General features: G+C 43.6%; 1 protein-coding gene across 1 annotated transcript in view; it reads right to left on the minus strand.

Moving 5' to 3' along the window:
* LOC106606546 (PDZ domain-containing protein 8) overlaps window positions 1-18,201 on the minus strand; it is an 80,868-nt gene that overhangs the window by 37,489 nt on the left and 25,178 nt on the right. Inside the window, exon 2 of the mRNA XM_014202832.3 lies at window positions 9,988-10,116. Coding sequence (XP_014058307.3) covers window positions 9,988-10,116 — 129 coding nt within the window. The remainder of the gene's footprint in view (window positions 1-9,987; window positions 10,117-18,201) is intronic.

Genomic DNA, 18,201 nt, shown 5'->3' on the forward strand with positions numbered 1-18,201 from the left:
TCTGGCTATGCTCCATGCCATAGTCTGTAGGCTTGTTCATTTACCTGACAAGATATGCTTTTAAGTCCAGTGCCATTATTTTATATTATAGCAAAAGGAATTTAATTGAACTTAGCTGAATAAAATAGAAAGGATATTTTTCCCATTCCGGAGCGAGTGCGCATATGAAGTGGCTATGTTGAGAATAAAAGTGATGATCTGAAACAGGTCCTATATGCTAGATTTAGTCATTTGGTAACTTTAGTTGTCAATGATAAACCTTAGAAATCAAAACTTATATGGGCTGAAAGATGCAACTAAAGGCTATTGATGATTTGAGAAAGTCACAAAAAAAGCTTGCCCTCTTCCTTGCCTCAGGCTGCACAGCTGTTCTCTCAAGTTATCATATTTTCACCCATCAGACTATTCTCAATTTAATCTTGTCTTTAATAATATGTAAAAATATTTTCAATTTAGAATGGCCCATTATCATATGGGCAGAAGGATGGGCATGGGAAAAAAAGACATGTCATCCGTATGCACTCGAATAGCGAATGCAGGCCGCACCCTTTCCTAACCGTCCCTTTTTCAATGATGCCGGGTTGGCTACTTAGGATTTATAGTGGAGCATGTGCTTAATAAGAGCAGCTGAGAAATAAATATAAGAAACACTTATTTCACTCCACACATCAACCACTGTTTGAAGAACATGCTCTCGCTGCACGATAGGTGATATTCATCCCAATCTCTGTATGCCATGGGCTCTCCAACCCTGTTCCTGCAGCTACCCAGTACTTACTTTGGGAAACCATGTGATATGTTTGGGAATTTCAATAAACGTTTTCGCAACTAAACATATTTCATTAAACTGTTGACATCCCCTCTGCTCGCTCTAGAAATGAATAAAGGAAAGAGGAGATAAAGGCATTATAAAAACTTTAAATCCCTATTACTAGGCTACTCAAAATCAAATACAAATTCCCAAAAAAATTAAAGGCTACCTCTGCAAGCCACCCTGCACATTCAATAAACCAACATCATCGCCTAGGGGTATATGTTCTCTCCCAGACTCGTGGATGGGTATATGTTAGAGAGATGGCGCCGACAGAGATGGTCACCTCGCTTCGCATTCTTAGGAAACTATGCAGTATTTTGTTTTTTTATGTATTATTTCTTACACTGTTACCCCAGGAAACCTTAAGTCTTATTACATACAGCCGGGAGGAACTATTGGATATAAGAGCAACGTCAACTTACCAACATTACGACCAGGAATACGACTTTCCCGAAGCGGATCCTCTGTTTGGATCACCACCCAGGACAATGGATCGGATCTCAGTAGGTGACCCAAAACAACGGCATCGCAGAAAGGGCAGATGAAGCGGTCTTCTGGTCAGGCTCCGTAGACAGGCACATCGCTCACCACCTCCAAGTATACTACTTGCCAATGTCCTGTCTCTTGACAACAAGGTAGACGAAACTCGAGCAAGGTTTGCCTTCCAGACAGACATCAGATTGTAACATTCTCTGTTTCACAGAAACATGGCTCACTCGGTATATGTTATCAGAGTCGGTACAGCCACCTGGTTTCTTCACGCATTGCGCCGACAGAAACAAACATCTCTCTGGTAAGAAGAAGGGCGGGGGTGTATGCCTTGTGATTAACGAGTCGTGGTGTGATCATAACAACATACAGGAACTCAAGTCCTGTTGTTCACCTAACCTAGAATTCCTTACAATCAAATGTGACCGCATTATCTACCAAGAGAATTCTCTTCGATTATAATCACAGCCGTATATATCCCCCCAAGCAGACACATTGACGGCCCTGAAAGAACTTCATTGGACTCTATGTAAACTGGAAACCACATATCCTGAGGCTGCATTTATTGTAGCTGGGGATTTTAACAAGGCTAATATGAAAACAAGGCTCCCTAAATTTTATCAGCATATCGAATGTGCAACCCGGGCTGGCAAAATTCTGGATCATTGTTACTCTAACTTCCGCGACGCATACAAAGCCCTCCCTTGCCCTCTTTTCGGCAAATTTGACCATGACTCCATTTTGTTGCTCCCAGCCTATAGACAGAAACTAAAACAAGAAACGCCCATGCTCAGGTCTGTTCAACGCTGGTCCAACCAATCTGATTCCACACTTCAAGATTGCTTCGATCACATGGACTGGGATATGTTCCGGATAGCATTGGACAACAACATTGATGCACTTGCTAAAAAAACTCTGCGTATACATCGGTGTTGTTGTACCCACAGTGACTATTAAAACCTTCCCCAACCAGAAACCGTGGACTGATGGCAGCATTCGCGCAAAACTGAAAGCGCGAACCACTGCTTTTAATCACGGCAAGGCGACCGGAAACATGACTGAATACAAACAGTGTAGCAATTCCCTCCGCAAGGCAATCAAACAAGCTAAGCGTCAGTATAGAGACAAAGTAGAGTCGCAATTCAACGGCTCAGACATGAGACGTATGTGGCATGGTCTACAGTCAATCACGGATTACAAAAAGAAAACCAGCCCCATTGAGGACACCGATGTCTTGCTCCCAGACAAACTAAACAACTTCTTTGCTCGCTTTGAGAACAATATAGTGCCACTGACACGGCCCGCTACCAAAACCTGCGGGCTCTCCTTCACCGCAGCCAATGTGGGTAAAACATTTAAAAGTGTTAACCCTCGTTAGGCTGCCGGCCCAGACGACATCCCTAGCCGCGTTCTCAGAGCATGCCCAGACCAGCTGGCTGGTGTGTTTACGGACATATTCAATCAATCAGGTAGATTTATGCCTTTACTAGACTATGGGGATATTTTATATATGAATGCTTCTGCTCAGTGTTTGAGATCAATTGACACCCTTTACCATGGCACTTTGAGATTTATTTTAAACTGCAAAACCCTTACGCACCACGCACTTTGTATACCAGGATTGGCTGGCCTTCTCTAGTCACTCGTTGGCTCAGTCACTGGTATACTTTTATTTACAAAGCCATTTGGGGTTTACTACCTTTTATTTGGGCATTTTATTGTTCAGAAATGTGGTGGGTACTCTCTTCGTTCGCTGGACTTTATTTTACTAACTGTTCCAAATGTCCGAACTGAATTTGGTAAAACGGCTTTTATGTACTCTGCACCATCGTCTTGGAACGCCTTACAAAATACTTTTAAACTGGAAGAACTTGTCCCGATTGGTATTTTTAAATCACTGATGAAAAATTGAGACTGATTCCCTGACCTGTCAATGTTTTTAATTTGCTGTTTTTGATTTTGTTATATTCTTGTGAATTCTATGGTTTTTACTAGATTACTTGTAGTTTTTCATGTTATTTGTCATTTTTGTAATGACTTGGTGCTGCCTATCTTGGCCAGGACGCTCTTGAAAAAGAGATTTTAAATCTCAATGAACCCTTCCTGGTTAAATAAAGTTTAAATTAAAAAAAAGTTAAATCCCTATCCCAGTCTGCGGTTCCCACATGCTTCAAGAGGAATACCATTATTCCTGTTCCCAAGAAAGCTAAGGTAACTGAGTTAAATGACTATCGCCCCGTAGCACTCACTTCCGTCATCATGAAGTGCTTGAGAGACTAGTCAAGGATCATATCACCTCCACCCTACCCGACACCCTAGACCCACTCCAATTTGCTTACCGACCCAATAGGTCCACAGACGACGAAATCGCACTACCCTAACCCATCTGGATAAGAGGAATAACTATGTAAGAATGCTGTTCATCGACTACAGCTCAGCATTTAACACCATAGTACCCTCCAAACTAGTCATTAAGCTGGGTCTCGACCCCACCCTGTGCAACTGGGTCCTGGACTTTGATGGGCCACCCCCAGGTGGTGAGGGTAGGAAACAACATCTCCACCCCGCTGATCCTCAAACCTGGGGCCCCACAAGGGTGCGTTCTCAGCCCTCTCCTGTACTCCCTGTTCACGCATGACTGCGTGGTCATGCATGCCTCCAACTCAATCATCAAGTTTGCAGACGACACTAGTGTGGTAGGCTTGATTACCAACAATGACAAGACAGCCTATTGGCCAATTTCTTTCTTTTTTTTTAATAATAATGACAATTACAATAATACTGAATGAACACTTATTTTAACTTAATATAATACATAAATAAAATCAATTTAGCCTCAAATAAATAATGAAACATGTTCAATTTGGTTCAAATAATGCAAAAACAAAAGTGTTGGAGAAGAAAGTAAAAGTGCAATATGTGCCATGTGAAAAAGCTAACGTTTAAGTTCCTTGCTCAGAACATGAGAACATATGAAAGCTGGTGGTTCCATTTAACATGAGTCTTCAATATTCCCAGGTAAGAAGTTTTAGGTTGTAGTTATTATAGGAATTATAGGACTATTTCTCTCTATACGATTTGTATTTCATATACCTTTGACTATTGGATGTTCTTATAGGCACTTTAGCATTGCCAGTGTAACAGTATAGCTTCCGCCCTCTCCTTGCACCTACCTGGGCTTGAACCAGGAACACATCGACAACAGCCACCTACCCATCGCTCTACAAAAGCTGCGGCCCTTACAGAGCAAGGGGAACAACTACTCCAAGTCTCAGAGCAAGTGACGTCACCGATTGAAACGCTATTAGCGCACACCCAGCTAACTAGCTAGCCATTTCACATCGGTTACACCAGCCTAATCTCGGGAGTTGATAGGCTTGAAGTCATAAACAGCTCAATGCTTGAAGCACAGCGAAGAGCTGCTGGCAAACGCACGAAAGTGCTGTTTGAATGAATTCTTACGAGCCTGCTGCTGCCTACCAGTCAGACTGCTCCATCAAATCATACACTTAATTATAACATAATAACACACAGAAATACGAGCCTTTGGTCATTAATATGGTCGAATCCGGAAACTATCATTTCGAAAACAAAACGTTTATTCTTTCAGTGAAATACGGGACCATTCCGTATTTTATCTAACGGGTGGCATCCCTAAGTCTAAATATTCCTGTTACATTATACAACCTTCAATGTTATGTCATAATTATGTACATTTCAGGCAAATGAATTACGGTCTTTGTTAGGAATAAATGGACTTCACACAGTTCGCAACGAGCCAAGCGGCCCAAACTGCTGCATATACCCTGACTGCTTGCACGGAATGCAAGAGAAGTGACACAATTTCCATAGTTATAAGAAATTCATGTTAGCAGGCAATATTAACTAAATATGCAGGTTTAAAAATACACTACTCAAAAAAATAAAAGGGAACACTTAAACAACACAATGTAACTCCAAGTCAATCACACTTCTGTGAAACCAAACTGTCCACTTAGGAAGCAACACTGATTGACAATAAATTTCACATGCTGTTGTGCAAATGGAATAGACAACAGGTGGAAATTATAGGCAATTAGCAAGACACCCCCAATAAAGGAGTGGTTCTGCAGGTGGTGACCACAGACCACTTCTCAGTTCCTATGCTTCCTGGCTGATGTTTTGGTCACCTTTGAATGCTGGCGGTGCTTTCACTCTAGTGGTAGCATGAGACGGAGTCTACAACCCACACAAGTGGCTCAGGTAGTGCAGCTCATCCAGGATGGCACATCAATGCGAGCTGTGGCAAGAAGGTTTGCTGTGTCTGTCAGCGTAGTGTCCAGAGCATGGAGGCGCTACCAGGAGACAGGCCAGTACATCAGGAGACGTGGAGGAGGCCGTAGGAGGGCAACAACCCAGCAGCAGGACCGCTACCTCCGCCTTTGTGCAAGGAGGAGCACTGCCAGAGCCCTGCAAAATTACCCCCAGCAGGCCACAAATGTGCATGTGTCTGCTCAAACGGTCAGAAACAGACTCCATGAGGGTGGTATGAGGGCCCGACGTCCACAGGTGGGGGTTGTGCTTACAGCCCAACACCGTGCAGGACGTTTGGCATTTGCCAGAGAACACCAAGATTGGCAAATTCGCCACTGGCGCCCTGTGCTCTTCACAGGTGAAAGCAGGTTCACACTGAGCACATGTGACAGACGTGACAGAGTCTGGAGACGCCGTGGAGAACGTTCTGCCGCCTGCAACATCCTCCAGCATGTCCGGTTTGGCGGTGGGTCAGTCATGGTGTGGGGTGGCATTTCTTTGGGGGGCCGCACAGCCCTCCATGTGCTCGCCAGAGGTAGCCTGACTGCCATTAGGTACCGAGATGAGATCCTCAGACCCCTTGTGAGACCATATGCTGGTGCGGTTGGCCCTGGGTTCCTCCTAATGCAAGACAATGCTAGACCTCATGTGGCTGGAGTGTGTCAGCAGTTCCTGCAAGAGGAAGGCATTGATGCTATGGACTGGCCCGCCCGTTCCCCAGACCTGAATCCAATTGAGCACATCTGGGACATCATGTCTCGCTCCATCCACCAATGCCACGTTGCACCACAGACTGTCCAGGAGTTGGCGGATGCTTTAGTCCAGGTCTGGGAGGAGATCCCTCAGGAGACCATCCGCCACCTCATCAGGAGCATGCCCAGGCGTTGTAGGGAGGTCATACAGGCGCGTGGAGGCCACACACACTACTGAGCCTCATTTTGAAGGACATTACAAAGTTGGATCAGCCTGTAGTGTGGTTTTCCACTTTAATTTTGAGTGTGACTCCAAATCCAGACCTCCATGGGTTGATAAATTGGATTTCCATTGATTATTTTTGTGTGATTTTGTTGTCAGCACATTCAACTATGTAAAGAAAAAATTATTTTATAAGATTATTTCATTCATTCAGATCTAGGATGTGTTATTTTAGTGTTCCTTTTATTTTTTGGAGCAGTGTATATACTTGTGTATTGATTTTAAGAAAGGCATTAATGTTTATGGTTGGGTACACATTGGTGCAACGACAGTGCTAAATCATCACCCGTTTGGCGAAGTAGGCTGTGATTCGATGAGAAATTAACAGGCACCTCATCGATTATATGCAATGCAGGACACGCTAGATAAACTAGTAATATCATCAACCATGTGTAGTTACCTAGTGTTAAGATTGATTGTTTTTTATAAGATAAGTTTAATGCTAGCTAGCAACTTACCTTGGCTTCTTGCTGTCCTCGCGTAACAGGTAGTCAGCCTGCCACACAGGCTCCTCGTGGAGTGCAATGTAAGGCAGGTGGTTAGAGCGTTGGACTAGTAACCGGAAGGTTGCAAAAACGAATCCCCGAGCTGATAAGGTAAAAATCTGTCGTTCTGCCCCTGAACAAGGCAGTTAACCCACCGTTCCTAGGCCATCATTGAAAATAAGAATGTGTTTTTAACTGACTTGCCTAGTTAAATAAAGGTGTAAAAAATAAATAAAATAGGCCACAATCGGTGTCCAAAAATACCAATTGCCGATTGTTATGAAAACTTGAAATCGGCCCTAATTAATCGGCCATTCCGATTAATCAGTCGACCTCTACTCAGGAGGCTGAAGAAATTTGTCTTGTCACCAAAAACTTTTACAGATGCACAATCGAGAGCATCCTTTTGGGCTTTATCACCGCCTGGTACGGCAACTGCTCCGCCCACAACCGTAAGGCTCTCCAGAGGGTAGTGACGTCTGCACAATGCATCACCGGGGGCAAACTACCTGCCCTCCAGGACACCTACACCACCCGATGTCACAGAAAGGCCAAAAAGATCATCAAGGACAACAACCACCCGAGCCACTGCCCGAGCCACTGCCTGTTCACCCCGCTATCATCCAGAAGGCGAGGTCAGTACAGGTGCATCAAAGCGGGGACCGGGAGACTGAAAAACAGCTTCTATCTCAAGGCCATCAGACTGTTAAACAGCCATCACTAACATTGATTGGCTGCTGCCAACATACCGACTCAAATCTCTAGCCACTTTAATAATAAAAAATTGGATGTAATGAATGTATCACTAGTCACTTTAAACAATACCACCCTACATTACTCATCTCATATGTATATACTGTACTCTATACCATCTACTGCATCTTGCCTATGCCGTTCGGCCATCGCTCATCCATATATGTATATGTACATATTCTTATTCATTCATTCCTTTACACACTTGTGTGTATAAGGTAGTTGTTGTCAAATTGTTAGATATTACTGCACGGTCGGAACTAGAAGCACAAGCATTTCGCTATACTCGCATTAACATCTGCTAACCATGTGTATGTGACCAATAGAATTTGATTTGGATAGACATTTTGGAACAGAGCATAAGGTAACCACTCCATCTGGTATGAATAATAATAAAAAATAAATAACAGTCCACACTCAAAAGCGATTACTCTAATTTGTTAAACATTTTGGAGTTTAGGCTAGACCAATTATGTACTGAAAGGCATCTTAAAATCAGTTTAGTTTTTTGTTTTTCTGCCATGCGTAATATACTGTAGGTTATATATTGTATAACGGCAGAGTCATAATTCGGGTTTTTATTTCGTGCTTGGGCTCATAAGCCTCTGCGGATGCATAAAGCACTAATATGCCTATGTGTGTTTTGAATTAATCATCACCTTAGAAAGCACTGTTCCATTTCATTGTGTTTCGATACCATTTGCATTGATGTCAGAGTGGTTAGAGGGACAATAGAGCCCTGAGTACCAGGCCATTAGGCCATTAGCAAGTTCGGTACTACTAAAGCATGCCTAGAGTGCATAAGAGGAGATTACCATGACTCAACAGTCACATGGAATTTTACTGCGGTCATGACTGTCGGTGAGGTGGTAACACAGTCACCGCAACAGCCCTTGCCCAGTGTAGAAGTGGGTGTGTTTTAGGAAGGGAGAGGAGACTAGTGAAGGGATACATCACCTACCCGAGACAAAGGGCTGCTTTTTAAGGCGCCATCTAACACGGAACCCAAACCAGCTACGCTCTGTAAATGCGCTCTCAGCTGCATTTATGCTCGTGCATAAATGTATTTTGTCCCCCCCACACCAAATGCGATCACGACACGCAGGTTAAAATATTAAAACAAACTCTGAACCAATTATATTAATTTGGGGACAGGTCGAAAAGCATTAAACATTTATGGCAATTTAGCTAGCTAGCTTGCACTTGCTAGCTAATTTGTCCTATTTAGCTAGCTTGCAGTTGCTAGCTAATTTGTCTTGGGATATAAACATTGAGTTGATATTTTACCTGAAATGCACAAGGTCCTCTACTCCGCCAATTAATCCAAACATAAAATTGTCAACCAAATCGTTTCTAGTCATCTCTCCTCCTCCACTTTTTCTTGTCTTGAAAAAAGTCTTCTCTCTTCTTATATTGCGATTGGCAACTTTCATAAATTAGGTGCATTACCGGCACGGACCTCGTTCGTCTTTCAGTCACCCACATGGGTGTAACCAATGAGGAGATGGCATGTTGGTAGCTGCTTCTATAAACCAATGAGGAGATGGGTGAGGCAGGACTTGCAGTGCGATCTGCGTGAGAAATAGAACTGACTTCTATTTTAGCCCTTGGCAACGCATACGCTCGTTGGAGCGCATTTCCTTTCTGTGTCTAGAGAATAAAAGGCCTTGATCATTTATGAAGAGCAGGCTTGGACACCTAGCTTAGATACTAGTGACAAATGCAATGTTAAGATCTAGTCCAGACATCTTAGGTCCTTTTAATACTGATGTAATAAAAGTGGTTTTCACCATAAGATATATCCTAACCTGTCAAGTAGCTCAAACCAGGCTAGAATACACACAGTGGGTGGCCTACCTAATGATTCTGCATAAAAAGTGCTGAACATACTGTATGTTACATAAAGTATATAGCATCCCCTGTGCAGGAAAGCTGTGGAGACCGCAGACACAAACTGTGAGTACTGCTGAACTACTAATAATAATCAATAGCATTTTATTATTATGGTCTCATAGGCCTGTTTGGACCATAACGCTAACCACATACAACATGGGAAGGGTTGACTTGATGTGTAGAATTCTATTATTTTATATATTCTCTGATAAAAAGGGGGATTGCTGTAATGCATAGGGAAATATCACCCCCCTCTCCCATATTACCAAGAATGCGTCATCCTACCTGCTACATTCAACGAGGGTGACCCTAAGCCGACCCTCAACCAATCCTGAGTCCTGAACAGAGAGGTCCAAGTCACAAGCAGAGGAGCCAATGGAAGGTTGCACTTGGAACGGGAAGAAGGGTTTGTATCTGGAAAAACACAAAAGGGTAGACAATGAGTAAATTATTATACATTTGTTGTATACTGTTAGTGATTTCAGTGCGACTATAACTGCTGAGGGATTCTACACTTGAAAAAAACTTGGGGCCTAACTGAAAACAAAAGTCAGATTTTAGCAGTGTTTGACAATCGAAGCACAGGCCTCTGGCTTTTCCATTGGGGGTAACATCTACGTTTCAGATGATGATCTGCTGTTAGCCCAGAGCAACAGATTAACAGACACAATCGTTAAGCATTTCTGCTTTGTCATCATCCTCAGGATTGTCTCTCTTAATTGACAGAAATACAGGCTCAGTGATACAACTAGAGACAACCAACAGTCTAAAACACATGCTAAAGCTGCTATTGACGGCTTCTTCACGACACCTACACACAAACAAAGCCACACAGTATAGGACTACAGATATAAAAGGCACAAAACTAAAAAATGCACTGAATCAATGTGTGTAATAAATTAGTGTAATATGTTACATTGTAATTACAAGAATAATTACACAGTAATAAGGGCACTTCCTTGCTCAGAGAATCAATGGGTTGGAAAAGGGAATGAAGAAGACAATGAGAAGAAGAGATGAAGTAGAAAGAGAAATAAGGAGAAAATAAACATTTCAGGAAATAAAAGGAGAGATTGAGAGGATTTGGAGTTGAAAAATGAAGGAGGGTTGATGTAGAGATGAGGAGGACGATGGTGAGATGAGAGGAAAAGTAGGGGAAAGATGGAGAACAGATAGATAAGAAATGTTGGAGATGCTATAGGAGCGTCTACAGGAGCCCCACGGTTCCAGTTGGCTGGCAGGCAGGCAGGAAAGGCAGGAGGAAATCCATGTCCTGCTGGGATCAGATTATCTAACAAATCCTGGTTGTTTCGTGCTCTCGCTCCACAGCAGGAAGGCTGACCTCAACCAATGCGGAGCTGAGAAAGACTCACAGCTTGGCTCTCAGGCTCGCCCTAGCTCACACTCTTCTACTCACACACTGACCCACTCTCCGAACATGATGTTCTCCTGCCGCTGTTGCTCGCTCACCCTCTCTCCCTGACCATACACACAGACACCCTCACAAAGAATGGGTTCATTGTAATTAGGTAATAAAAAGCATGAGCTGGCGCCCACCCAAATAGTTATTTGAGGTGCTGACTAACAGTGAGTAAACTGTATGCTATTAAAATAAGAGTCTCACACTCCATATACAAGCTTCCAGTAATTTATTGGATACAGCACCAACTGTGCACAACAGTGACGCAGAAACCAAATAAATTACTGGGAGCTTGTATATAGAGTGTGCGACTCTCTTTACTCATTGTAACTAAGAACATCATGTTGTTTGGGGCCACAAGTATGCCTTTATTTTTGGCCTCTGATGCTATGTCTAGCCTGAAGCCCCTTGCATTCTAAACCAGATAAGAATTTGTGTAACTGTTCATAATAATCTAACATGGAAGATGTGAGATAGCCAAACAATAGACATATTGAATAGAAAAAAAGTTAAACTCATTCTAGTTCTGTGAGCCTAACTCATCTCCAAAAATCAAACCAAGGAAACTTAAATCTCTATAAGCATGTTAAATGTGCAACTAGAGGGAAAGAAAATTCTAGACCACCTTTAATCCACACACAGAGATGAGAACAAAGCTCTCACTCACCTTCCATTTGGCAAATCTGACCATAATTGTATCCTCCTGATTCCTGCTTACAAGCAAAAATTAAAGCAGGAAGCACCAGTGACTCAGTCTATAAAATATTGTGGTCAGATGAAGCAGATGCTAAGCTACAGGACTGTTTTGCTAGCACAGACTGGAATATATGTTTTGGGATTCTTCCGATGGCATTGACGAGTACACCATATCAGTCACTGGCTTTATCAATAAGTGCATCGAGGACATCGTCCCCACAGTGACTGTACGTACATACCCCAAACAGAAGCCATGGATTATAGGCAACATTCACACTAAGCTAAAAAGTAGAGGAGCGGGATTCTAACCCAGAAGCTTATAAGAAATCCTGCTATGCCCTCCGACGAACCACCAAGCAGGCAAAGTGTCAATACAGGACTAAGATCGACTCATACTATACTGGCTCCGACGCTCATCGGATGTGGCAGGGCTCGCAAACTATTACAGACTACAAAGGGAAGCACAGCCGAGAGCTGCCCAGTGACGCGAGCCTACCAGACGAGCTAAATAACTTCTATGCTCGCATCGAGGCAAATGACGCTGAAACTTGCATGAGAGCATCAGCTGTTCCGGACGACTGTGTGATCACGCTCTCCGCAGCCGATGCGAGTAAGACCTTTAAACAGGTCAACATTCACAAGGCCACAGGGCCAGACGGATTACCAGGACGTGTACTCCGAGCATGCGCTGACCAACTGGCAAATGTCTTCACTGACATTTTCAACCTCTCCCTGGCCGAGTCTGTAATATCAACATGTTTCAAACAGGCCACCATAGTCCCTGTACCCAAGAACACTAAGGTAACCTGCCTAAATGACTACCGACCCGTAGCACTCACGTCAGTAGCCATGAAGTGCTTTGAAAGACTGGTCATGGCTCACACCACCACCATTAGCTCAGACACCCTAGACCCACTCCAATTTGCAAACCGCACCAACAGATCCACAGATGATGCAATCTCTATTGCACTCCACACTGCCCTTTCACACCTGGACAAAAGGAACACTTGTGAGAATGCTGTTCATTGACTACAGCTCAGCATTCAACACCATAGTGCCCTCAAAGCTCATCACGAAGCTAAGGACCCTGGGACTAAACACCTCCCTCTGCAACAGAATCCTGGACTTCCTGAAAGGCCACCCCCAGGTGGTAAGGGCAGGTAACAATATCTGCCACGCTGATCCTCAACACAGGGGCCCCTCAGGGGTGCGTGCTCAGTCCCCTCCTGTACTCCCTGTTCACTCACTCATTGGGGCGGCAGCGTAGCCTAGTGGTTAGAGCGTTGGAATAGTAACCGAAAGGTTGCAAGATCGAATCCCCGAGCTGACAAGGTACAAATCTGTCGTTCTGCCCCTAAACAAGGCAGTTACCCCACTAGGCCGTCATTGAAAATAAGAATGTGTTTTTAACTGACTTGCCTAGTTAAATAAAGAAAAAATACAAAAATGACTGCACGGCCAGGCACAACTGCAACACAATCATTAAGTTTGCTGATTTACATTTACATTTGACACAACAGTGGTTGGCCTGATCACCGACAACAATGAGACCTGACCGTGTGGTGCAAGAACAACAACCTCTCCCTCAATGTGTTTGGCCCTGTCCGGGGGTATCGTCGGATGGGGCCACAGTGTCTCCCGATACCTTCTGTCTCAGCCTCCAGTATTTATGCTGCAATAGTTTGTGTGTCGGGGGCTAGGGTCAGTCTGTTATATCTGGAGTGTTTATATTGTCTTAGCCACTGTCCTGTGTGAATTTAAGTATGCCCTCTCTAATTCTCTCTCTCACTGTCTCCCTCCCTCTTGGAGGACCAGAGCCCTAGGACCATGCCTCAGGACTACGCCTCAGGACGACCTGGCCTGATGACTCCTTGGTGTCGCCAGTACACCTAGTCGTGACGCTGCTCAAGTTTCAACTGTTCTGCCTGCGGCTATGGAACCCTGACCTGTTCACTGGACGTGCTACCTTGTCCCAGACCTGCTATTTTCAACTCTCTAGAGACAGCAGGTGCGGTAGAGATTCTCTGAATGATCGGCTATGAAAAGCCAACTGACATTTACTCCTGAGGTGCTGACCTGTTGCACCCTCTACAACCACTGTGATTATTATTATTTGACCCTGCTGGTCATCTATGAACATTTGAACATCTTGGCCATGTTCTGCTATAATCTCCACCCGGCACAGCCAGAAGAGGACTGGCCACCCCTCATAGCCTGGTTCCTCTCTAGGTTTCTTCCTAGGTTCCTGCCTTTCTAGAGAGTTTTTCCTAACCACTGTGCTTCTACACCTGCATTGCTTGCTGTTTGGGGTTTTAGGCTGGGTTTCTGTACAGCACTTTGTGAGATCAGCTGATGTAAAAAGGCTTTATAAATACATTTGATTGAATTTGATTGATTGTGGACTACAGGAAAAGGAAGTTCTGAGCACGCCCCCATTAACATTGACGGGGCTGTAGTGAAGCAGGTTGAGAGCTTCAAGTTCCTTGGCGTCCACATCACCAAACTAACATGGTCCAAGCACACCAGATAGTGAAGATGGCACGACAAAACCTTTTCCCCCTCAGGAGCCTGAAAAGATTTGACATGGGTCCCCAGATCCTCAAAAGGTTCTACAGCTGCACCATTGAGAGCATCTTGACCGGTTGCATCACCACCTGATATGGCAGGCGGTGATGCAACCATAAGGCGCTACAGAGGGTAGTGCGTATGGCCCATTACATCACCGGGGCCAAGATTCCTGCCATCCAGGACCTCTATACCAGGCGGTGTCAGAGGAAGACCCTAAAAATTGTCAAAGACTCCAGCCACCCTAGTCATAGACTGTTCTCTCTGCTACCACACGGCAAGCAGTACCGGAGTGCCAATTCTAGGTCCAAGAGACTTCTAAACAGCTTCTACCCCCAAGCCATAAGACTGACTGCTGAACAGTCTTTTTGGCGGGAGAGGGGGGGGGGGGATATTTTCTTAAAACTGCATTGTTGGTTAAGGGCTTGTAAGTAAGCATTTCACTGTAAGATCTACACCTGTTGTATTCGGCGCATGTGACAAATAACATTTGATTTGTTTTGAAATTGACAGCTAACACTGTGATCGTTTCTTATCTATCATTTTCCAAATTCAATATATTAAAATCCCATTTACCCTCTATGTTGACATTATGGCTGACTGGTCGATTGTTTGGTCGATAAATGTTTTTTTTAGTTGAGCAGTGGCAAATAAAAGTGCCTTCGGGAAAGTAATTAGACCCTTTGACTGTTTTGTAACGTTACAGCCTTATTCTAAAATGGATTCAATAAAAACAATTCCATAGTAATCTACACACAATATCCCACAATGACAAAACAAAAACTGTTTTTTTGAAATGTATTAAAAATGTAAAATACCTTATTTACCTAAGTATTTGCTATGACTCGAAATTGAGCTCAGGTGCATCCTGTTTCCATTGATCATCGTTGAGATGTCTCTACAACTTGATTGGAGTACACCTGTGGTAAATTCAATTGATTGGACATGATATGGTAAGGCACACACTTGTCGATATAAGGTCCCAAAGTTGACAGTACATGTCAGAGCAAAAACCAAGCCATAAGGTCAAAGGAATTGTCCGTAGAGCTCCGAGACAGGATTGTGTCGAGGCACAGATCTGGGGAAGGGTACCAAAACATCTGCAGCACTGAAGGTCCCCAAGAACACACTGGCCTCCAAGTTAGGAACCACCAAGACTCTTCCTAGAGCTGGCCGCCCAGCCTTACTGCGCAATTGGGGGAGAAGGGCCTTGGTCAGGGAGGTGACCAATAACCCACTGGTCACTGAAAGAGCTCTAGAATTCCTGTGTGGAGATGGGAGAACCTTCCAGAAGGACAACTATCTCTGCAGCACTCAGCCAGAAGAAGCCACTCCTCAGGAAAAGGCACGACAGCCTGTGTGGAGTTTGCCAAAAGGCACGTAAAGACTCTCAGACTATGAGAAACAAGATTCTCTGGTCAGATGAAGCTAAGATTGAACTCTTTGGCCTGAATGCCAAGCGTCACGTCTGGAGGATTTTTTTTTAACCTTTATTTAACTAGGCAAGTCAGTTAATAACTAATTCTTATTTACAATGACGGCCTACACCAGCCAAACCATGACAACGCTGGGCCTATGGGACTCCCAATCACGGCCGGTTGTGATACAGCCTGGATTTGAACCAGGCTGTCTGTAATGACGCCTTTAGCACTGAGATGCAGTGCCTTCGACCGCAGCGCCACTCGGGAGCCCAAACCTGGTAACATCCCTACGGTGAAGAACGTTGGTGGCAGCATCATGCTGTGGGGATGTTTTTCAACGGCAGGGACACTAGTCAGGATCAAGGCAAAGATGAACGAAGCATCTTTGGAGCAGGTTCTCAGAATGGAGTGACGGTTCACCTTCCAACAGGACAATGATCCTAAGCACACAGCCAAGACAACGCAGGAGTGGCTTCGGGACAAGTCTCTGTATATGTTTGAGTGGCCCAGCCAGAGCCCGGACTTGAACCCCATCGAACATCTCCGGAGACCTGAAAACAGCTGTGCAGTGACGCTCCCCATCCAACCTGACAGAGCTTGAGAGGATCCGCTGGGAAGAATGGGCAAAACTCCCCAAATACAGGTGTGCCAAGCTTGTTGCGTCATACCCAAGAAGACTCGAGGCTGTAATCACTGCCGAGGGTGCTTCAACAAAGTACTGAGTAAAGGGTCTGAATACTTACATAAATGTTATATTGCCTTTTTTTAAATGTATAGGAACCAGTTTTTACTTTGTCATTATGGGGTATTGTGTGGAGATTGATGAGAGAAAAAAAGAACAATTTAATCAATTTTAGAATAAGGCTATAACCTAGGCACTGAATATAAAATAATTCTGGTAGATGAGACACCCATCTGATTCACACCTGTCTGAGTGGACTAATCCATTGCGGAGGCCGCGGGGATGGCACACCAGTATCACCAGTAGTACCGTAATTTCCGGACTATAAGCCGCTACTTTTTTCCCACGCTTTGAACCTCGCGGCTTAAACAATGACGCGGCTAATATATGGATTTTTCCCGCTTTCAAATAAAAAAAAAAATTATTACAAAAAATATAAAAAATAAAACACATTCTGTGACGTGCTCAGTTTTTTGGCGGCATGAAGTTTTCATTAGACCAATGAAATTGCCGAACGGGTTAAGGTCAAACAACTTTTTTGTTTACTGTTTAGATTAAATCGAGCGCGCTCAAACTTCCCATCATTCTGATTACGGTAGTCATTTTGTCACCCTGATCATGGCAAAGACACGGAGAAATGCATATTATGCAGCTTTCAAGTTGAAGGTGATTGATCTGGCTGTTGGAAAAGGAAATAGAGCTGCTGCACGGGAGCTTGGTCTGGAGCAATGACTTTCTTGGTAGGCTACTGTTTACTGCTAATTTTGTATTTTTTTGTTACAAGTCGTGTTTCGTTAAAGCCTATTTATTTTTGTTACAAGCCGTGTTTCGTTAAAGCCTATTTATTTTTGTTACAAGCCGTGTTTCGTTAAAGCCTGTGTAAAGTTCATTTGTTTCAATGTACGGTAGGCACCTGCGGCTTATAGACATGTGCACGCTTATTTATGTTCAAAATCTTTTTTTTATTTTTTTTTTCATTGGGTGCGGCTTATATTCAGGTGTGCTCAATAGTCCGGAAATTACGGTACATTTACTGTTAATTCCCATTATTTCTCATTTACAATGTTTGTTGGTTACGGTAATTTCTGTTAATGCATTTAATATATTATTATAATTATTATTACAGTCTTACCGTTGTCATTGTAGGAGTGGACACGTTGTTTACAGAGAACACACCCTAGGCTACACTTGTGAGAAAAAGGTTTTGGTTCATTCCATTTCTGAGTTTTTGTTTGGAGAACTCCTGTCAATCTTGACTAAGGACACACACCTGATTACGCATATAGAAGTAGGACGAGGCTACCAGGCCCACGCGCAAGTTTAGGCCTATTAGTGTGCCCATTTGATGATCTAATACTATTTTCTGATTGTCTTAACTCACCGACAAAGTCTGTTTTTACATCCATTGAGAATTACAACAGTTCCTCAATTTAGAATATTTGAAAAATCTTTCCAGCCCTCTCCCTTCGATAACCACTCAGCATGAAAGGGGGGGGGGGGGGAGAAATGTAATGCTCTTATCCAGTGGAAACGTCATTAAAAAAAAAAAACACCTCATGACCAAATAAGTATGTGGACACTTGCTCGTCAAACATTGTATTCTAAAATCATGGGCATTAATATGGAGTTTCTGCTATAACAGCCTCCACTCTTCTGGGAAGGAATTCCATTAGATGTTGGAACATTGCTGGGATTGCTTCCATTCAGCCACAAGA

This window comes from Salmo salar, chromosome 01 (genome assembly GCF_965601325.2).
Source record: "Salmo salar chromosome 01, fSalSal1, whole genome shotgun sequence".
Classification (NCBI taxonomy): Eukaryota; Metazoa; Chordata; class Actinopteri; order Salmoniformes; family Salmonidae; genus Salmo; species Salmo salar.